This window comes from Talpa occidentalis, unplaced genomic scaffold (genome assembly GCF_014898055.3).
Source record: "Talpa occidentalis isolate TD23 unplaced genomic scaffold, MPIMG_talOcc4v2.1 talOcc4.9, whole genome shotgun sequence".
In the NCBI taxonomy this organism is placed as follows: Eukaryota; Metazoa; Chordata; class Mammalia; order Eulipotyphla; family Talpidae; genus Talpa; species Talpa occidentalis.
The window spans coordinates 21,635,944-21,658,004 of record NW_023605305.1 but is presented as its reverse complement, the minus strand read 5'-3'; the positions used below and the strand labels follow the sequence as shown (position 1 = coordinate 21,658,004).

General features: G+C 49.5%; 1 protein-coding gene across 3 annotated transcripts; it reads left to right on the top strand.

The window, feature by feature from the left end:
- The first annotated feature begins 3,790 nt into the window (after window positions 1-3,790).
- Window positions 3,791-14,263, top strand: TRAPPC3 (trafficking protein particle complex subunit 3). 3 transcript variants are annotated; one of them, XM_037498342.2, is made up of 5 exons: window positions 3,791-3,814; window positions 11,455-11,552; window positions 11,797-11,896; window positions 12,911-13,093; window positions 13,525-14,263. In XM_037498342.2, coding segments are annotated over exons 2-5 (405 nt in total). In that variant the 5' UTR covers window positions 3,791-3,814; window positions 11,455-11,550; the 3' UTR covers window positions 13,645-14,263. The 3 variants fall into 3 exon arrangements, with proteins under 3 accessions (XP_037354239.1, XP_037354236.1, XP_037354240.1); XM_037498339.1 differs by lacking the exon at window positions 3,791-3,814 and adding an exon at window positions 3,821-3,968; XM_037498343.2 differs by lacking the exon at window positions 3,791-3,814 and adding an exon at window positions 10,462-10,628.
- Window positions 14,264-22,061: the final 7,798 nt, after the last annotated feature.

The following is a 22,061-nucleotide window of genomic DNA, read 5'->3' as shown; positions in this document are numbered from 1 at the left end:
TAGAAGATGTGGAAGTCCTCTATTGTGTCTAATGAGATCTGGCATGGAGTTTGCGAAACCTACTGCAAAAATCTGTGGAATCAGGGCCTCCCTGGTGGTGCAAGGGGTTAAGCATTGCACTATGAAGTCCGCAGCCTCTGCAGCACAAGTTCGATCCCTGGCTGGCCAGGGAGCAACCCACATGGCGCAGCAAACCTCTCCTGACTCACCTGCTGCTCCCCTCAGCAGTGTATTTCAGCCATTCCTCCTGTTGTGTTCCCCACTCTGTCTCTGGTGAGTCCTCTCACCCCCCATCTCTGGCCTGTACCCCAGTTCTTGTATGCATAAATAAATAAATCTTAAAAAAAAAATCTGTGGTATCAGCCTGTAACAGCAGTTCTCAACCAGAGGAAATTGGGCCCTGTAGTGGGCATTTGACAATGTTTAGAGGCACTTTGTCACAACTAAAGGTGTTACTGGCATCTAGTGTATAGATTTTTGAGGATAACATTTAACATAATGTACATTACTGCCCCAGAACAAGAATTATCAGGCCCAGAATGCCAAGGTTGACATACCCTTCCCTGGATTGAAGAGGCACTTGTACCCCCTCATGAGATGCTAGTGTTGGGGACCAACAGAGCACATGGGATTTAGGCAACCTGGACCCTTGGATCTGGGACCAGCCCTAGATTGCTCCCTGCAGAGCTGGGGTCCAGAGGATGCATGTGTCCAGCTCTGCAGGGGGAGGGAGAGTGCCAGCGTCCCGTGGTCGCTGCAGGAGTAATGGAGTGGCTCCTCTCCATTATTAGTCCCTCCCTAACTGACTAGGATCCCTGACAGACCCCAGGCCCTGGCAACTGAGAATGTTCAGAGTGAGTGTCACTTTCTGAATTTGGGCCTGGGTGGTAGTGCTCCACATGGCCCCCCAAATATTAGACATGCCAGAGAAGTAGTAAATGAGGCTTTTCTTTCAACATCAAGGGCTAAAACCCCATCAGGGTGCTCTACCCTCAAGGGTGAGGGGCAGGGAACTCCCCTATGACGCAGGACAGACCCCACCCCTACTATGGATCCATTCCAGGAGCTAGGCTGGAGCTAGAGGGCAGGTCACTGAATGGGAATCAGAAGTATGTTCCCTTCCTGACCCTACTGGGGGGCATACATAGCTGCCTGGTTTTGGTGGGACAGGGTCCGGATGAACCTGGTGGATGAGTGAAGGAAATCGGTGGGAGATTTAACACAGAGATATGAATCAGGACATAGGCCCTGAAGGCTGCCTCCTCCACACCCACTAAGTAGGAAGTGGGAGGGACCTCGTGACAGGCCAGAGACTCCACCTCAAGCATTATGGGTTCCAAGGGGTCTCTAACTCAGACAGGCTCTCCTGTGGACCCGTAGCCTCCAGGGCCTACTCCCTATGGCCAGGTTGGGGTGGGGGGAGGGTTGGGAGAGGCTGGGGCATGTCCTCAAGGGCAGTGGTGACACCAGCTGCAGTATGTTCTCCTTCCCTGCAACTCCTGGGGAATAGAGAGGGATGCAGGGAAAGGAACTCAGATACACCACGTCATGTCATAGGTTCAACTCTTTTGTTTCCTGGGAATGGGTTCTGGTCTAGACCCTTGGCTATGAAGCACTGCCTATAGGCAGCTTTCTTTTCTAGGGAGGAGACAAGGGTTGGGGTGGGGGGGTGCCTACTGTCCCTAAATGTCCTAGCCCCAAGGAGTGGTGAGAGGGGTTGGAATTTGGAAATGATGGAGCTGCTGTCTAAGGAGCTTTTTAAGTTCTCAGCCAGGAGGAGACCCTATAGATCAGCCTGAAATGGACCCCACCCCCACCTCTAATTCAGGACTGATGATGCTCAGCTTGGAGGAGGAGTCCTACAGAAAAAGACACCAAGGGCCTCCCTGGTGGATGGCCTAGGGGTTAAGTCTCAGGGCTATCACTGCCACCACTAAGGCCCACTGAGACAGCACACCACAGCAGCCTGAATTTGATCCCTGGCCAGGGAGCTGACCCACACAAGGCGCAGCAGGCCTTTCCTGTCTTGCCCGCTGCTCCCCCCAGCAGTGTATGTCAGTGAATCCACTTGTTTTGCTCCCTAGTTTGTCTCTGTGACTCCTTTCACCCCCCTGCACCTCTGGCCTAGACCCCAGTTCTTGTATGCACAAATAAAATCTTTTTTTTTTTTTTTTAAAGAAAAAGACACCAAGAGGAGAATCATGGGTGGAGAGAGGAAGAATCTCAGCGGGTTTAAGACTGACAGGAGAGACTCCTCCTCCAGGCTCCAGAGCAGCCTGAATGACAGCAGGCTGGGTGGGGTCGGCGCTGGCTGTGACTGTGACTCAGGTTTCTGTGGGCAGCCAAGGGCAGCCGGCAGGGAGGAGCCCAGACCGACAGACAGGCCAGCCAACTGCAGCTTTCACCTCAGCTGTCCTCTCCTGGGAATGCAGAAGGCTCTTCTCTGGCTGTGCTGGCCTGCAGGGGCTAGCCCACTCCTGCTTCCTGCCCCCCTCCCAAACTACCCTCAAGTTCCTTCCCAGAATACTTCACCAAGGCAATGACACAGGAAGGAGAGTCAAAGGTCACTACCTCTAAGGAGGCCCCAGAATGTCTGTGCCACCAGGAGAAGGGTATAATAATGATTAGTCCTGCACCCTGAGGGAGAGATTGGGGCGGGAGAGAATCTTGGGCACTGGTGTTCAGCCTGAGCTGCATGGGCACCCCCCCCAGCCTTCTCCAGCCTGGCTGGCTCACAGCTGGGTAGGCTGGTTGTCATGGTGAAGGCTGGGGGCTAGAATGCAGCTGCTACATTCAGGCTGCAGGCCTAAGCAAGGAGAGGGGGTTTAGGGACTCCAAACCTGGCCCCCTCAGAACTGACCAGTCTGAGAGGGATGGCTGAAGCTGAAACCAAAGAACTATGGTTAGGACCATAGGACTTCCCCTTGGTGAGAGTCAAGGGTGTGGCCAGCACATTTCCCTGGTGTTTCTGGGGCCTGTTTTTTGGGTTATGTTTTTAGAGAGCAGCTGGAAGAAGAGGAATACACATTTCCTTTGTCCCCAGGTTCTACCCATACATCTAATCTTCACAACAACTGGGAGAGATGGTGCAATTTGCCCAAAACGGCAAAGTTGGGATTAAAAACCCAGGACTCTTTGCCACCAAACCTGGTGATCTTTCTTTTTTCTGGAAACCGAGCAGTGTAGTTTTAGGGGAGAGGGGGGAAAGCAAGCTGAATTTTATCTAAGACACTGGATATTCCATCATGAGGCCACGGTTGCAGGCACAGAATGCAGGTACTGGTTGCCTTTGGGGTTTGGGGACAGATGGCAGTTTGAAGAGAGTACCACTAGCCAAATACTTGGCACACAGTAGTCATTAAATATTTTAAAGATGAAGCCAAATCTGCATATGGGCCATTGCTAATTTCCCGGAACATCCTGGGAGCTTCGGCTCTGAACTGCACTAATAGGGGAAGAAGCTAGTTCGAAAGAGGGACTTTCCATTACCAACCCAGCGAGAGAGGAATTTGCAGAGCATCTCAGTGGGGATGGGCCTGGGGAGGTGGAGGGGGGAGGGAAGTGCGTGGGTGACACAGGATTTACCGCAAGCTACGGCCGCCACCTAGCGGCCAGAATGTAGCCTAAGGCCGAGCCAGATTTTACGAATCTGTGGCGCGCGGAGCATTCCGGGAGTCGTAGTCCAGTTGCCTTAAGGGGCGGAGCTGCCCACGGGGCTGTTGGGCTTTGTAGTCCGACGTTAATTGGGCGGGAATTACTCTCGTCGGTGGAACCACGAGTCCCGTGGTGCCCCGCGGCAGGCCGCGCAGGCGCGGTGAGTCGGTGTCCGTCAATCCCAAAGGCTAAGGGGCTGCGGCTAGGACGAGCGGTATCAGGAAGGGTCGCGGAGTGGGCCTGAGGCGAGGTGGGCTGGGGCGGCCGGCACCATGTCGAGACAGGCGAACCGTGGCACTGAAAGCAAAAAAATGGTAACTGGGAGCAGGTGATCTCGGCGGGCGGGCCGGGACGAAGACACACTGGGGAAGGGGCCGGGTGCGGGGCCGGAGGCGCGGCTGGGGAAGGGCGGGCCCGAGCGTTGCGGTGGGTGGGCGTGGGGGGTTGGGTCCGCCGGAGGGAACGAGGAGGCTGCTCTGTGGGTCGAGACGGGAGAATCACTCCGGAGGGCGGGCCGGGGCCTGCCTTAGGTTGGGGGGCCTCTGCAGTAGCTCAGAGACCCCTATCCCGAGCCTGGCTGTGGGGTGCCTGATCAACAATAACGACGACAGCAATAACAGTAACAACCACTGTGGCTCTCTTACTACATGTTAGGCACTGGGCCAAGCACTTAAGGCACATTATCTAATTTAATCCTCCAAATAATTCAGGGGGATGATGCTGTCGCCATTTTACAGTTAAGGGATTATGTAAGTTGCCCAAATTTATGGCTAGGAAGAGTTAGGATTTGAACCCATGTGTCCCCCACTCCGAAGGCCCTGTTGTCTTACACTGTATCGTGGGCGTTGTAAGAGATGCTCAAATACTGGTCTTGCCAGAAGGGAACTTTATATTCAGTGGAGTAAGGGGTGGGCTGGAGTTGGCAATAACTGGGGTCCCACTGGTGAGGCAAGGTCTTTCTTCTTGTCTGGAAATAGTGAGACACCCTGTAGTCATATATTGGTAGCTGCAGATGGTGACTGGGTCTGGGAAGTAAATCGATGACGTTTTTCTCCAAACTAAGGGGCGTAAAAAGGAACACGTTTTCCTTTTATTAGGCATATTCTTACCTCCTCCAAATTTGCTCCTGCTATCTTTGTTTGCTGATTTAAAAACTGAGTATCCAGTGTTGCATGTGGGGCCTATTAGGGCTCTTTGTTGACATTTGGCTGTAGAGGGAATGATTAAACTTCCCTCTTCTTACACCAAAATAGCAATTGAAAATGGGCTACAGGAGTCCCTGTGACTTCATAGTAGTACTTAACTTTTTTTTCTCTCGGGCCTTTTTCAGAAGCTGATGATAGGTATGAATCACCTCCCCAGAAATATTAAATGGACACAGATCCTTTATTATAATTGGTGGTTGGGGGGAACCTGTGGTCTCCCTGAAAATATGCCATGGATCACAGGTTAAGAATTCCTGTTTTGCAGCTTACAGGAAGAAAAAAATATTTTGCTAGGAAACAGTGTCGTGGGGGGGACACATGGACATAAGTTGGAATTCTGCCTTATTCAATGGATCTTCAGTTACCTTATGTATAAGACAGGGATTAAATGAGATAACTAAAATGCATGGGACATGGTAAATGTTTGTTTCCTCTTCCTAAGATATGAGCATATACGAAAGGTCTTCCTGCTTTGTTTTCATATCTTGCTCTTGTTTTGTACATTTTTTACCTGAAATCAATATTGAAATCTTCAATACCACTTTAGCATGAACCCGTGGGCTCCACCCCAGTATTCACTCAGCTTTGATCAAGTGAGGGAGCTAGGATGGGTGCACACTCCTGCTAAGGCTTTTGTAATGCTGTGTTCTCTGCTTGGAATTGCCTGCCCCCATAGAGTCACCTAGTTACTCCTTATTTCATTCACACTTGACTCAGATGTCACCTCCTCAGAGAGGCCTTCTCTGACCACCTACTAATTAGTTTCTCTTACTGTTTTTTCTCTTTTTAGCACTTTTTTTAATAGCACTATTTCATTTTGAATGTTTTATTACAAATTACATATTTACTTATTTTCAGTCTCTCTCATGAAAGTGTCAACTCCACAAAAATAGGGATTTGTTTTGATCACTGTTCCATTCGTAGCATCTGAAATAATGCCTAGCACTTGGCAATTTTTATTTATTGAATGAGTGACACAAATACTTGGTGGGGGCCTCCCCGGTGGCACAACGGTTGAGTGCTGGGTTGCGAAGCTGCCCCACGGCCTTTGCTGCGCCGGTTTGATCCCTGGCTGCTTCCCGGCCACCGGAGGAGGGTCCCACATGGCGCGCAGACCTCTCCTGCCGCCCGCTGCTCCCCTCAGCAGTGTACATTGGTCCTTCTGTCTGCTCTGCTCCCCGCTCTGGCTCTGGTGAATTCTCTCACCCTCCCGCGCTTCTGACTGTACCCAGTGCATGTATAAAACAAGCAAGCAAACAAACAAACAAATAAATAAATAAAAAAACATGCCTCTATTAAAAAAAAATTAAAAAAAAAAAAAACAAATACTTGGTGGTTCCGCTCATTCAAATACTGGTGGCTAATTGGGGCTTGTCACATGATCTTTGTGGCCACCTGGTTTTGACCTGCTTCTGTCCTCTCTGGTGACTCTATGCCTCTCGCAGCCCTCTTCCCAATCAGCCCAACCTTCTGCGAATTGCAGTGTTCCTACATAAAATCGTCCAAGACTTAAATGGTTAATATGCTCAAGTTACCTGATCTCTGCTTTTAGTCTGTGCAGACAGCCCATTCCTGTAGCATATTTCCAACTACATGAAAGCTGTGTGCTTGGTGCTGTGGGAAATGCAGAGATGAAGTCCTTGAGAACCACTGTACTCTGAGAGGGACAAAAAAATGCCAACACACAGGGGTATAGTATTGTCTGGGATTGAGTCTTGGCTTCACTGCCTACTTACTGTGTGACCTCAGGCAAGTTTCTTCATTGTCCTAAGCATCGGTTTCTCCATCCTTAAAAAATTAATTTAAAAAGGTAATAAAGATTTTTATCAGAAGAGTGAAGTAATGCATATAAAACTAGCAGTGTGACAATGCACTTAAGAACAGAGTTGACACAAGTAAATGTCAGCAGCACCCTTGTTAGTAAAAGAATTAGCGTTTGTGTGTCTGTATAGTGCTGGTTCTTGAATCCCACGGATAATTAGACTTGTCCTTTAGTTGTGTTGCTAGTTATCCAATCCCAGTGGCTCAGTTCTCCAGAGTCCAAGTGAGTTATTACTTAGTAGCAGTACACAGTCTCCATGACAGGAGGCTGGGGAATAAGAGAGGGCTGGACTTAATCCTGTTGCTGACATCCCTTCCTGAACTTCTGGAGGACAGTCACTCTGGATAACTTGGCATTGACAAAAATAGTGTGACTCTTGAAGCATTGACTCCAGGATCAGCCCACTGAAGGAGATTTGATTTTTGTTTGTGGCACTAATTGAAAGCCTTTTGAAAACCATCAGTGCAGTAGCTCACCTGAGTGTAGGGCTTGGTTTGACTTACTCTGCTTACGTTGTGCCTAAAGTACTTAGAAATCACATTGGCTCTGCGGTATGAAACTGTGGTCTCTTGGTCTGCAGAACAGCACAGGGGTTAAAGTCTCAGCACTGTTAAGCAATCGCTAGCCACAGCAGCATGGGTTCAATCCCCAGCCAGGCTGCTGACTCATGTGGTGCAGCAGACATCTCCTGTCTCACCCACTGCTCCCCTCAGCAGTGTATTTCAATCAGTCTGCCTGTTCTGCTCCCCAATCCATCTTCCGTGAATCCTCTTGCCCCCTCCCCCCCACACCTATAGCCTACACCCCAGTTCTTGTATGCATAAATAGATAAAAATAAATCTTAAAAAAAAAAAGAATAAATGTTACCACATCTACTTCTTGAGTAGGTGCTGTGCAGCAGATGATCTACAGACGTTTTCTGAGTGGAATCTTCTGGTAATCCTGAAGGCCAGATAATATGTCATCTTTGTTATATTGTGTAGATGGGAACCTGGTGTTTGGGGAGATTAAGCAATGGTTTGGGAACACGTGACTTTAAGAAAGAAGACTTATTTAATCTGTTGCCTGTAAAATGGGGACAATTAATGTTTGTTTTGCTAACTTATGGTTGTTAAAAGGATCAATGAGAAATTATCTGTGAAGACATTTTGAAAGTTTTATAAGTGTTGATGACAATTATAAATAATTTAAATATGGTTAAAGCAGTCATGTTTCTGTTGTGTGGCAACTGGACTAGCTGAATTAGCTGACCTTTAAGGGTGTCATGGTAAAGAAGCAAAAGAACAGGAAACCCGGGTATTCAGACTTCTCTGACTTCCTCTTCTTTTTTTTCTTAAAGATTTATTTATTTATGCATACAAGAACTGGGGTACAGGCCAGAAGTGTGAGGGTGAAAGGATTCACCAGAGACAGAGTGGGGGAACAGAACAGGCACATTAACTGAAATACACTGCTGAGGGGAGTAGCAGGCAAATCAGGAGAGGTCTGCTATGCCATGTGGGTTGCTCCCTGTCCGACTGGGGATCGAACTCATGCTATAGTGGCTGCAGATAGCTTCATGGGTTGCGTCTTAAACCCTTACGCCACCAGGGAGGCCCTGACTTCCTCTTCTGTTCTCTCCTTTGTCCACTCCTCTCTCATCATGCTGGTTTCTAGCTGTTTCTCAAACATGACAGATAATACACTTCCATCTAGTGTTTGCTGCCTAGATTTTTTTCATGCAGATATCTTAATGGCTTACCCTCAACTTCCCTCAGGTTGTTACACAAATAGCATTTTAATGAGGCCATCTCTGACTACCCTATTTAAAATTGACTGCCCACTACATACACATGAACATTATACTCCCTAAGTCTTTTATGGTGCTTAGTTTTCTTCATAGTATTTTCCACCATCTGGCGAACCATATATTTTATTTATTCCATTTATTTTCTGTCTCCCTCTAGTAAGATAGTCCCTGGTACATAGTAAATGTTGAATGAATGATTTTTTTTACCATACCATTCCTATTTTTAAAGTAAGAAAACTTCAGCAGGAACCTATAGGTTCCACCCCAGCTCCCAGGATAGTTATATATTTGGACTGCTCCTTGTTACAAATAAACTGGATTCAAAATTGAAGATGGAATCAGACTTGCAAATTAAGAGTGGTGTGGAGAGACTGGGTTAGGGATCCCATTCCCAGATCCCAGACATACGGATTCTGTGGCCATGGACAGATCTTTCTAGGACCTTTAGTTTTCTTCTTGGTAACTTGGGGGCTACTGCATGTATAAGGTGTTTGGTAACATAATACGCTGTTAACTTGGCATCATGGTGGGCTGAGGCTCTTGGACTCTACTTCTAAGGGCTCATTAATAATGGAAGGAAAACTCTCCTGACTTAATGCAGTGGTGCCAACACTATGGACTGGTAACTGCTGGATTGTCTCCATTCATTCATGCCCAAGCCATTCTATTGCCAACCCTTAACTTTACTGAAAAATCATTCTCCTCCTTAATAGCTTCCTTTAATTGCTATATTTGGTAAATGGTCTCTTGGAGACACCTGATCTGATTGTTTTAGTTGAGTTCAAAGAGCTTTCTGATTCCAAAACTGATTCTCTTTGACTCCCTAGAGCAGCTGAGTTATTTTTTTTTTAAAGGGGGCTTATTAATATTGCGGTTGTGGGTAACACTGGGTAGAATGGCTATTAACTAAGAAACTCTTGGTTTTTGTTCCCCAAATTACTTTTGTTAATAATCAGCTTTATCCTTAGGCAAGTCACATAACCATTTCCAGTCTGTTTCCTCATCTCTAAAATGGGATTAATTCTGCCTTTTCTGCCTTAGGGTGGGCTAAACAATGAGCTAAAAAATGGAATGTGGTAGGCCTTCCCGGTGGCGCAGTGGGTGAAGCTGTCCGCAGCCTCTGCAGTGCCAGTTCGATTCCCGGCCAGCGAGGGAGAGTCCCACATGGCGCGGCAAACCTCTCCTGTCATGCTTGCTGCTCCCCACAACAGTGTATTTTGGTCGTCTGCCTGTCCCGCTTCCCACTCTGTATTTGGTGAATCTTCTCACCCTCCCGCTTCTCTGGCCTGTACCCCAGCTCTTGTATAAAAATAAATAAATCTGGGCCTCCCCAGTGGTGCAGCAGTTGAGCGCTGGGTTGTGAAGCTGCCCGCAGCCTCTGCAGCACCGGTTCGATCCCCAGCTGCTCCCCGGCCACCGGAGGAGGGTCCCACATGGCGCGCAGACCTCTCCTGCCGCCCGCTGCTCCCCTCAGCAGTGTGCTTCAGTCCTTCTGCCTGCTCTGCTCCCTGCTCTGGCTCTGGTGAATTCTTTCACCTCCCCATGCTTCCGACTGTACCCAGTGCTTGTATAAATAAATAAATAGGGCCTCCCCGGTGGCGCAGTGGTTGAGCGCTGGGTTGCGAAGCTGCCCGCTGCCTCTGCAGCGCCGGTTTGATCCCCGGCTGCTCCCCGGCCACCAGAGGAGGGTCCCACATGGCGCGCAGACCTCTCCTGCCGCCCACTGCTCCCCTCAGCAGTGTACTTCGGTCCTTCTGCCTGCTCTGCTCCCCGCTCTGGCTCTGGTGAATTCTCTCACCCTCCCGCGCTTCTGACTGTACCCAGTGCATGTATAAACAAAACAAACAAATAAATAAATAAAACATGCCTCTATTAAAAAAAAAAAAATTAAAAATAAATAAATAAATAAATATCTTAAATAAATAAATAAATAAATAAATCTTTTAAAAAAGTAGAATGTGGTATGTAAACAAAGGGCATTACCATGGTGATTAGGAGGGAACATTGGGTCCTGAGAGCCTGGGTCCTTGGCATTACTTGGCTCTTCTTCCGTGGAAGACTTGAAGACAGAAGGGTGCTCTGCCCCAGTTGACAAGCCCCCATTAAGAAGGGAGTGGTTTGGTGGCAGTCTTGATTTTTCCACCATATTTCTGTGCAGGTCCGTTATCCAGATGTGCTGTTCATATTTCTCAATTTGCTTAACTCTCATGCCTTCCCCTTACCTGCTGCTTTCATCTGCAGTCTTGGTATTTGCCATTCTTTACACCTTCCTCAGCTGTTTCTTGGTAAATAGGTGACAGGATTGTTTATCTGAGAGTTTCTGTGACTTCAGGTGCGTTTGAAGTAGAAACCAGTCCAGGTCAATATTGTGTTCCTGGAACATAAAAGGTTGTATTTTTGTCAGTTATTCTCTTTCCAGGGAACACGTTAGGTGTGTGTGAAGAGGAACATTATTTTTTCCAATGCTGGTGACTTCTTCCCTCTGAACCGGTGAAGGTCCTGTGCTGCCCAGGGTACTGCGCTTTAACTGCATGGCAGGACACTCCATACATGCTAAGGCATGTATGGTCACGCCTCACAGAGGCTGATTTGTAAGCATCTTCTTTGTCCTTCCTAGTGTCTGGGGAACAGTTATCACTCTCATGCCAGATTCTGTGACCTGAGCTTAGGCGTGGCAGCTGTGGTGGGTTCCTAAGGGGCTGGCAGAAGCCCACCTGCTGTTGCTGTGTTGGAAGAGTGACTGCTTGGTACACAGGGTGCCTTTTACAGGATCTGGTTTTCCGAGTGGATTTGGCTGCAGCGGAGCCATGTTGACCCTGGGCAGCCACATCCTGTGGCCACTCCACAGGGAATAATGATCTTTCCCACAAGACTCAGGTGACTTTCCTTTGAATCCCGACAGTTGCATCAAGTCCCATCCAGACTCTCACCAGACTTTCTCTTTTGTGGGTTTTGATCCTGACTGCCTTTTGAATCTCTTGTAGAGCTCTGAGCTCTTCACACTGACCTATGGTGCTCTGGTCACTCAGCTGTGCAAAGACTATGAAAATGATGAAGATGTGAATAAACAGCTGGACAAAATGTGAGTGAGAGTCTCTGTGGGAGAAATAAGAGGAGGGCTTCCTAGCACAGTGAATCTACATGGTCCTATAGAGCCAGAACAGGGTCCCCTTTCTCATAACCAATATTTGGGTAAAATTTGCACTGAGCTCATTTATTGGAATGTTTTGGGATTATCTCCATTTTCCCTTTACTACCAATAGCCTTATGTTCAGACATGGGACATTCAGATGCTATTATATAGTCTGTTTTCTTGTCCTTTCCAGGGGCTATAACATTGGAGTCCGACTGATAGAAGATTTCTTGGCACGGTCAAATGTTGGGAGGTGCCACGACTTTCGGGAAACTGCAGATGTCATCGCCAAGGTCATTATCCTGGGCCCCTGGCCGCGCTGAAGGATTATCGTTGGGAGGCGCTGCTTACCACTCTCCATCTCCCTTAGAGAGGCTCCTAGTATTCCAGATGGCTAAGTAGGCAGCTCTTTGGGCCAAAGAAGCCTTCCTGGTAGTTTGGGAATAGCACAGAGTATGAAAGAAGGAAGAGTGGTTAAGAGCATCCCTTTGGATTAAAGCCTCACTGAAAGCAAAGCCAGATCCCCTTCATGGTGAAGATGTAGCAGAGTAACATGGGCTAAGAATATAGGCTTTGGACTCAGACAAGCCTGCTTTCAAATTCTGGCTCCAATACTTACTAGTTCTTAGGTAAGTTACTTTTATCCTTTTTAATTACCAGTTACCTCATCTTTAAGATGAAAAAAAGAAAAAAAAAGAGCTACCTCACAGGGTTGTAAGGAATAAATGAAATAATGAATATGAGTATTTAGGTAAAATTAATGCAGTTAACATAGTGTGTGTGTAGTAACTGCTGTTCCTAACTTTAGTATTACATCCTGTAGTACTAATGATGAAACACCATGGCTTTGTGGAATCAATTGCCTGCAGGTTGATTCTGTCTGTTATAGAGCCTGCTGGACATGCCCAGGTCCTAGAGAGGGTTGGTAGAAGATGTCTTAAGAGTAATTCTGCCCCCGTGTGCTGTGTTCACTTTCAAGAAGGGTTCAGGTAGCACAGAGAGAGGACAGGGATGTGGCTAGAGCCTTTCTTCACTCAAATGCTGGATTAGGGCAGCCACCCATCAAAAGATTAGTGCTCCCTTCCATCGAGAAGGTGGTCAGCAAGTGGAGCTTAACTGTATTAATGTGATGCTTGAAGGGGAAGATGCTTCTCCTTTTTTGCCTCGAATACCTAACACTTCAGTGTTCTGTAGAGGCCACAGTTTTGTTCCTGAGCCACTGAGTTTCCTTGGCCAGTCCCATCACCTTCCCTGTCGTCCAGCCCCAACTGCTCCTCTCCATAGTGCTGGTGTGTGTCCCCTGACAGGTGGCGTTCAAGATGTACTTGGGCATCACTCCGAGTATCACCAATTGGAGCCCTGCTGGTGATGAATTCTCCCTCATTTTGGAAAATAACCCCTTGGTGGACTTTGTGGAACTTCCTGATAACCACTCATCCCTTATTTATTCCAATCTCTTGTGTGGGGTGTTGCGGGGAGCCTTGGAGATGGTGAGTACAGCTCTTTACTCTTTGGGACACCTGAAATCTAGTTGGGGCTTGATAAATGTCTGAGTGAATGAATGAGAGAGAAAAGGAGAGCCTTTGGCTTGCCCCAGTGCTTTGCTCCCTGGCTGGTTGGATGTCTCTGCATGGTGACATGCTCCCCACGAGGCTGGGAGGTGATGCTGCCAACCCCCAAAAGCCCAGGATCACCATTCCCAGATTGGCTTATTGGTGACGGTCTCATTCATGGGGTTTTTTGCTGTTTCTCCTTGTGGGTGTGGGCCACTGTCTTTGGCAAGGGAACAGTAGAACTGGGCAATCTTGTCCTTGTGGGAAACCAGCCCCCCTTTTTGGGCTACTGTGGGTAGCCCCTCTGCAGTAGTTCCCTAGAAGTTGTGGGTAGGCAGCTGCCCCTTTATTTTCCCACTGTCCCCCAGGTCCAGATGGCTGTGGAGGCCAAGTTTGTCCAGGACACCCTGAAAGGAGATGGTGTGACAGAAATCCGGATGAGATTCATCAGGAGGATTGAGGACAATCTCCCTGCTGGAGAGGAATGACCAGCCCCAGGTCTGCGGGCAGCCAGCAGGGGCACTTGTTGGAATCAGAAGGCCTCATTGCTCCCTCTGTCCTCTAGAACTCAGTGACTCTTTATAACACGGGTGTTATATATTCTTCTAACCTTGTTTCCATTCTCCATGCTAATAAAGAGCAGATTGATAGAGTCTATTTGCTCCACAAGTGTGCATATTCAGGAGGGAAATTCTTTGCTCCCTTTTTCTTCAAGGATGTAGTCATCCTTGGTTGGACTAGAAAGAGCTCAAGCCATTTTACATTCCTGTTTGAATTTTCCAAAGCAAAGCCCACTCTGACCCATTACGCGGCAGTCTACTCCTGGGCCTTCAGACAGCCGTTCGTAAATGACTCTAGGAAGCCAGGGTTGTGGGCTGGGGGAGGAGAGCTGGCGGGGGTGGGTGGTGTTGCTAGCTGCAGTGTGACATACTCCAGAGCTTGCCAGGAAAGGGGAGCCAGTCGTGCGGGAAACACTGACTTCTGGGAAGCCACCCAGATCTCATGCCTCCCTGCTGTTAGGAGGCAACATCTCCTCTTTTTACAGAGGGTCCATCCTTTTTTCTTACAAGTTCTTCAATAAAGACAGATTCTTGAATGAAATCCCAATCATGTCTTGTTTTCTTTTTGCTCAGCCCTGAGAATTTTGTTATAATTGGGTAAAGAGATTGGCTAAGCCCCTAGGTCCTGCCTTGATTTTATTTGGTGTAGGGATGACTTCTCCCCACAGACTGGAGAGCCTGGGAAACCTGGGCGCAGATGCAGGCCCATCAGGGTCATTGTTGGGTCTATTATCTATAGAAACACCTAGAAGTCAGACTGTTATCCCAGACGTACATAAAATGGACTATCTTGGACTCTTGGGCACTAAATGTGACTAGAAAAACCATGTAAACCCTCATGTGAGGTACCATTAATTGAGTATTTATCACATAGCACTGTAGTTGGCACTTTGTATGCATTAGCTAATTCACAGTGATTCCATTTTCAGAGGAGAGGCCACGAGTTACCCAAGATCATATAGCTAGTAAGTGGGGAAACTAGGGTTCAAAGGCCCAGCCAAACTGCAGAGCCCATGTTCTTAGAGATACTCTGTTAATGGCTGGTTAGCACTGAGGGGGCCGGGGGCACGAAGAGGGGTGGTTGCAGGCTCAGGGCTCCCTCTCTCAGCCTTGCGGAGCTCAGGATACCTTTTAAAGGGAGGGATCAGAGGTGGTCAGGCCATATTTGGTGGCACTGTTTCTTGAGGACAGATATTCAGGGACTCCAGGTCCCCGAGGTTAGCGCACAGGCTGAACGAGGGGAGATGTTTTATGCGTTGTGCTCAAACTCTGACTTGGTTACACGTGGTGGGACTGGGGTTCCGGCACTAGTAGGCTGCAGTTTGCACAGGACCTTCCTCCTCCAGCTGGGTTAGACCACTGAGGGGGAAAGGCCACTTCTGTGTCCCTAGTATAGGGAGGCGCGTGCTCCTCTGGGATCCCATCCTCCAAGCCTCTTTACCTCTCCCTCCAGGTACAATTTGGGGCCCAGGACACACACCCCAGTTTGGTCATCTGTGTCAGCACCCACCCAGTATAGGACTGGGTCTGGTCACACCAGTTAGACTGTATGGAGGAGAGATGAAGGGGATGGATGGTGGGGCCCAGATGTGGAAAGCTTTGTGGGATGTCTGCACCCAGCTAGGAAGTGAGTTCACTACCTGTCCCTTCTCCAGGGGATCCTCACACTTCCTCTCCTTTGGTGCCACAAACAACTTCCCTGCAGACTTTTGCATGGTGTGAGGTTTTGGAAATTTCCTTTCCCAGAGTTAAACTCATGCAACTTTACAGGGTTGGCAAGTGGTGGAAACAAAGCCTCCTTGGTGGCTTCCCATTACAGCCCCACAGTTAGTTGTGTGATGTGCACCCTGGGGCCCAGGGAAGGAGGAAAAAAGACCAAGGACTATAAAGCTTTGTGCGACATGGCGTCATCATCTCTCCCAAGTGAACCAAATATACAAGCCCCTGCAAGCTTGCTTCTGCATAACTGGTTATATGTTACATATCCCTCTGTTTTCCAGAGACGGCCCCCAGCTAGGCCATTCCCTTTCTCCTTGATGTACTGGCACCTCCTTCCAGCAAGAGGGGCAATTTTGCTTGGCTATAATGGGAGGGACTGACTGATGAGGAAGGTTCCCAAAGGGCTGGAGCAGGGTTGGGCTGGCCTGAGGAGTCCAAGGGGGTGGCCTCTGGACTTAAAGGCCCGGACAAAGCTTTAAGAAAAATCCTCCCTCTGCAGCCTCTGGCCACCAGGGGTCTCCAGATCATCACTGTGCTATCCCAGAGTGTGGCCATGGGACCCCTGGTTTTCAGAATTTGCTAGAAGATGCACCTGATGGAGCAAAATCAGAGCCTGGACGTGCCCTTTTCCTCAATCTTCCCCATGGACCCGGAAAGCAAAGCTCACAAGGCTCCTGGCTGAGGGCCTGCCCACCAAAGCCGGGGCCTTAGAAAGAACAGTGGTGAAGCTGAACCCCAGGCTCTCAAGCTGGCCTCCTGAGTTCGACATGCTAGCTCTGAGCCTTCCCTTAACCAACCCCACCCCCTCTACCCCACAAACTTCCTGAGTGGAGACCAGAGCACCAGCCAGTTTTCCCTGATGTAAGAGTCTAGCACAGGCCCCCAACACCAGTGATGTTTCTGTATTCAGGTTACACCTTCCCCGGTGGTTTGGCCTCCCTTACCTGTCTTTGTACTCCAAGGAAGTGGCAGCCGAGGCCTAGAAGAAGAAATTGCATTAAGTAAAATTAAAACAGTCTCCTAACAAGTAGTTCATTGTGGATTGGTGGGGGGGGGGAGGGGGTTGGTTAGGAAAAGCATCCTCCCTCCTCAGGAGCTTAAGTGCTACCATGTGCTGTTCCCTGGAAGCCAAAGGGCCGGTGGGAGGGGAAGGGAAGTGGAGGGAGGGGAGGGAAAGTGGTGGCAGGCTAGGAGCCTCGCTGTGGCTGTTACCGATCTCCAGCCTTTGATGTAGGGCCAGGCCTGACCCCAGGACTGCTGCTGGCCACTGCCAGAGGAGCTGTGGGACGCAGTGCATTCCTGGGGGCAATTTACGCTTCTGGCAGGAGGAGAGGAAAGTGTCTACTGTGGCGAAGGGGGTCGGGAAAGGGCTTCCACAGGAGGTTGGGGGTGTTATGAGGAAGAGTGGCAGAGAGGAGCCACCCTCCTTTAATAGGCTTCGGGGGAGGCCTCCTCCAGGAAGTCTCTGAGGGACCCAGATTACGTGACATTAGACAAAGGATTTGATTTCTGAGACTTGGTTTTTTCATCTGGAAAAGGGGGATAATAAGGCCTACCTTGCTGACTGTTTTGAGGATGAAACAAGATGAAGCATGTAAGTCTCTGCTGGTGAAGAACAGCAACCTGCTCGCTAACACACCCTGAGCCATCCAGAGGAGACCAAGAGAAGCAGCTGCTTTTCCCTCCTGGTCCTGGGGGCCTGAACTGTCAGCCTGAGAGCATCTAGCACTGAGCTAGACTAGAGGGGGGCTGGGAGCACAACGCGATGGGTGCGATGCCATGTGTGTGAGTGTCGACAAATGTGTTCATGGCAACAGCTGATACTTGTGAAGAGTGATTATATGCCAGTGCCAGTCTCAGCACTTGGCCTGTATTTCTCCTTTGACACAGCAACCTTATCACCATTCCCATTTTGTGGATGAAAACACTGAGATCTTCAGCTAATATATTGTAAAGTTAGGACTTGAACCCAAATCATCCAGGATCAGACACCGGGCTCTTATCCAGTACATCATGTGTTACAGATGTGTGTTTTTGTGTTTCAGTGTGTGTATTTTTCTTTGGGTCCTTTGGGGAGTGTGTCTGGATGTGAGTTCTTTCATTTAACAAAGGGGATTCAGTGATGATCACAGGCCTATGATAGGGTCTGGGCACCTGGAGGTGGGAGCTTCTGTCCACCAGAAAGTGGCTGAATACAATGTGTGTGTAGGGGGTGCAGAGGACAGGTTGAAAATGAAAGACAGGGCATCCCTGGTGGCACAGGGGTTAAAGTCTCAGCACTGTCAAGCTATTGCCAGCCACTGCTGCATGGGTTTGATCCTCGGACCAGGGAGATACCCACATGGCGCAGCATGTCTCTCCTGTCTCACCCGCTGCTTCCCTCAGCAGTGTATTTCAGTGGATCTACCAGTTCTGCTCCCCACTCTGTCTCTGGTGAATCCTCTAACCCCTCTACCCCCTTCTCCCCCACACCTCTGGTCTGCACTCCTGTTCTTGTATGTATGAATAAATAAAATAAATCTTTAAAAGGAAAATGAAAGACAAAGACAAGTCCTCGCTCTGCTCCTTATTGATTACGTGACATTAGACAAAGGATTTGATTTCTGAGACTCGGTTTTTTCATCTGGAAAAGGGGAATAACAAGGCCTACCATGCTGACTGTTTTGAGGATGAAACAAGATGAAGCATGTAAATTTCCCTGCACATGCTAAGTGTCCCCCACTTGGCAGCTATGAGTAACACGATTGTAGGAGGGTACTGTCTTGTAAATTATTGTGTGTGGGTTTATGTGTGAGTGTCTGTGTGCGACTTAATTTTGAGAAATTGGGGTGGGTCTGTTGTTCATCACTGAATCCCCAAGCATCTAGTATTTCTTTTCAGCACAAAGTGGGTGCTCATTGTTTATTGTCTGGGCTTTGACAGAGCATGTGAGTGGAGTGAGGACCCTGGAGAGAAGGGTGTGTAGGTGCAGGGGCCTCCACCAGGACCAGCCACATAATATATGGGGCTCAGTGCAAAATGAAAATGCAGAGCCCCCAGTTAAAAAATTATGAATTTCAGGGCCTCCCTGGTGGCGCAAGGGGTTAAGACAACCTATGAAGCTATCCACAGCCACTGCAGCACGAGTTCGATCCCCAGCCAGGGAGCTACCCACATGGCACAGCAGACCTCTCCTGTCTCACCCACTGCTCCCCTCAGCAGTGTATTTCAGTCAGTCTGCCTGTTCTGTTCCCCACTCTGTCTTTGGTGAATCCTCTCACCGTCCCCCACACGTCTGACCTGTACCCCAGTTCTTGTATGCATAAATAAATCTTTTTAAAAAACTATGAATTTCAAAAGCACCAGGGGGAGTGTTAAAGCAGCCTTTCTGAGGGGGGAGCTGTGTGCACGTGCCTGTGAAGCCTGCCCTGGCCTCCTCTAATCCACACCCTCCCCCAGCCTGTCTTTAAGAGAGAGTATCCTGAGACCCCCAGCAGGGCCAGACGCCCCTTGAGGAAGGGGAAGGGTTGCTCAGGGTGGGCAGGCCAGGAGAAAGCAGGGGATGGACCCAGTGATATGCATCTGCTCCCCAGGGAACCCCACTCCTCCTAGAGCAGGGCCCATGCCTGAGAGCAGCCCTTTAGGAGCTTCTTGTCCCACCAGCCTGGCCACTGGGTGGTCTGGACACATGTGGTCACATTTAGATGATGATTAAAGCAAAATTGTTATAAGATTAGAATATTTAAGGTAACTTCAATTTTCACTGCATTACTGGGATTTTTGAGGATGGGGCTGAGAAAACTCCTGGGGTGGAAGCAAGGAGAATGGAGGGCGCCGCAAGAGGGGTCTTCATTTCCTAGTCCTCAGAAGAGATCTCTGGCAACTGAATAGCAGGAGGGAGGGCTAGACAGAGGGACGGGCTTCCTAGGACTTGCATAGCTAAGAGTCTGGTCCTCCACCGGTGTGGAAAGTCAGCAGTGGGGGTGGAGGGGCAGAGAAGCACCAAGGCCCCTCTCCACACTATTTGCATACCCTGGGCCACACATCTGTACAAACATGCCTCCCTGCCCTCAGCTTGCCAGACAGATGGAAGGGGTAGCAAGGGGAAGCTTCCATCATCCAGGCCCTCCCCTGCCTCCAAGTTGGGGTGCTTAGAGCCTAGAGAGTTCTTACTGGCAAATGAAAATAGAAATTTAGAAGGAAGGAGAGAATCATGTTGACAACAATAATGATCACTAATATACTGACTCACTACTAAGTGCCTGGCTTGTGTTAAGGCTTTAACATCACCATCTCTTTTTTTTTTTTAAAGATTTATTTATTTATTTATACAAGCACTGGGTACAGTCAAGCACGGGAGGGTGAGAGAATTCACCAGAACCAGAGCTGGGAACAGAACAGGCAGACTGACGAAATACACTACTGAGGGGAGCAGTGGGTGCGGCAGGAGAGGTCTGTCGCGCCATGTGGGACCCTCCCTGGTCCCTGCAGAGGCTGCGGGCAGCTTCCGCAGCCCAGCGCTCGACCACTGCGCCACCAGGGGAGGCCCAACATCACTATCTCTTCTACGAAGCCCTATGGTACCACGGGAAAGAGGGAGACTGGCTTGAAGTCAGTTCCCAGCTCACCCACTTCCTAGCTCTAGGACCTACGGAGGGTGAATCAGTTAACTCCATCGGGGCTTCAGGTTTCCATCTACAAAGTGGGGACAATAGTAACACCAACCTCAAAGGATTGTTGTAGTTAGTTAATCCCCAGCAAGTGCTGGGAATCGTGTGTGGCAGAGAATGAGAGCCCTGCAAGGCTTAGCCTTGTCATTAGGCGCTATCCTCATTCCCCTCTTAAAGAGGAAGAATTTGAGGTCTGGAGAAATGAGGTCACTTGCCCACAATCACAGAGAGGCAAAACTGGGATCCAAACCCAGAACGGCTTGATTCCTCAGCCCACGTTCTGAACCACCAGGCGGGTGCCAGCAGCGACTCTGTCAAGGGGCTGCACCCAGCAGGTTACATGCCTTGTCTGGTTCAGTTTAGCCACCCATTTGCTACTCCTGGTCAGGCCTGAAACAGTCCTTGAGTCCTCTCTGACCTGCTTCTGATTCTTGTGACTGAAGGAATCGAAGCTCAGAGAGGGGGCAGTGACTTGCCCAAGACCACACAGCAAGCGGCTTCAAGCATTGCTGACCCACTGATACCCAGATGCCACCAGACACAGACCAAAGAAGGAAGTCCCTACCAGGTGGGATGGGGAGCCTGGCCTAGCGGGAGGTGAGCCTTGGAGGGAGCATGCAATGTTGCAACCTCTAGCTCCCAGACACTTTTTTCCTGCCTTGAATTTTGCTTTGCAAAGAGCTGGGGGAGGAGGAGGCAGCTGCAAGGCCATGGCAAGATGGCCCTTGGTCTCTACTGGGGGATGGGTAGCTAAGGCCCACCTGGGAGGTGTCCAGCGAATGCCAGGGATCACAGGAAGAGGACAGGGCCCAAACTTGACCCCCCAGAGGAAACTGTTGAAAGGAGGAGTTGCAGCTCTCCCTGCAGGGCACTGGACTAAGGAGAAAGGGAAGGAGTCAGTGTCCGCCACATAGAACCTGGCTGGAGGGCCTCAGGAGAATCAGGGTGGATGGTGCGGGGACTCAGTGTGTTTGAGTGTCTGTGTGTGTGGAGTTGGAGGTAGGGAGGGAGCTGAGGGGAGGAGACCCTTTCCCACCACAGTGCACCCCCTCACTTGTCTGCTTGCTTTACCAGCTCCCCTCAGCTGAGCTCTTTCCCCCCTCAAAGAACAACTCACATCCAGAGCTGAGTGCTTTACATGGAATCAAATCCTTACAACAAGCTTTTGAGGGCTTTTCAGATGAGGAAACTGAGGCATCGGAGGTGAGGTAACTTGCTCAAGGGCACGCAGCTGATGTGTGGTGGTGCTTGCACTTGAACCCAGGCAGTCCAGCTCCAGAGTCCTTGCTTCCAACTTGCCCTCCGGGCTATTAGCTTCCATCCCTCTCCTCCCTACCCGAACACTCAATCCCCATCTGATCCCTATCAAGAGCCTGATTTTCACACCAGCTCTGGCTTTCACACCAGCTCTCAGCTTTCCGCCTCAACCAGTGTCCTGGGGGTGCCCCACCAACCAGGCACCCTCTCTTTCTTCTGGCAGTACCCCAGTGTAGCTTCCCTGTAGGTCCTCTGGGCTGGCTCAGTCCAGGAGGTGAGACCCAAAGACCCCTTGCGATCCTGCTAATTTGAGTATAGGACATGAGTGGGCCCCAGCTAGAGAGGTGGGCGAGGGTGTGAGAGGCCCCATCTAGGAGTGGCGGGGCTGGTGTGTACCTTGGCAGGGGGACAGCAAAGTGGGAGGCAGGCAGTAAGAAGGGGAGAGGGCAATGGAGGTGGGCCCAGACACACAGATAGGCAGGCTTGGGCCCTCCCTACATCTTTCTTGGGGGCTAGCTCTTCTCAGAGTACACACACCAACTGCCCCCCTCATCCCTTTCCAGACATCAGTTAATCTAAATAGATGCTCCCCCCACCGGCCCCCAAGACATTCACTGTCTCCACCACCTCCTCTGTGACTGCTGCATTGGCCTCCGAAGCCGAAGCCCGGTTGCCGCCCCTGCCCCTGCTCCCCACCCCAAGCACCAGCCCCTAATTACA

Excerpts from the sequence above, each read along its gene's own strand:
- TRAPPC3 (XM_037498339.1), top strand. The coding sequence starts at position 3,927 with ATGTCGAGACAGGCGAACCGTGGCACTGAAAGCAAAAAAATG. Across the intron at positions 3,969-11,454 it reads GCACTGAAAGCAAAAAAATG|AGCTCTGAGCTCTTCACACT; the intron begins GTAACTGGGAGC and ends AATCTCTTGTAG. Across the intron at positions 13,094-13,524 it reads TGCGGGGAGCCTTGGAGATG|GTCCAGATGGCTGTGGAGGC; the intron begins GTGAGTACAGCT and ends ACTGTCCCCCAG.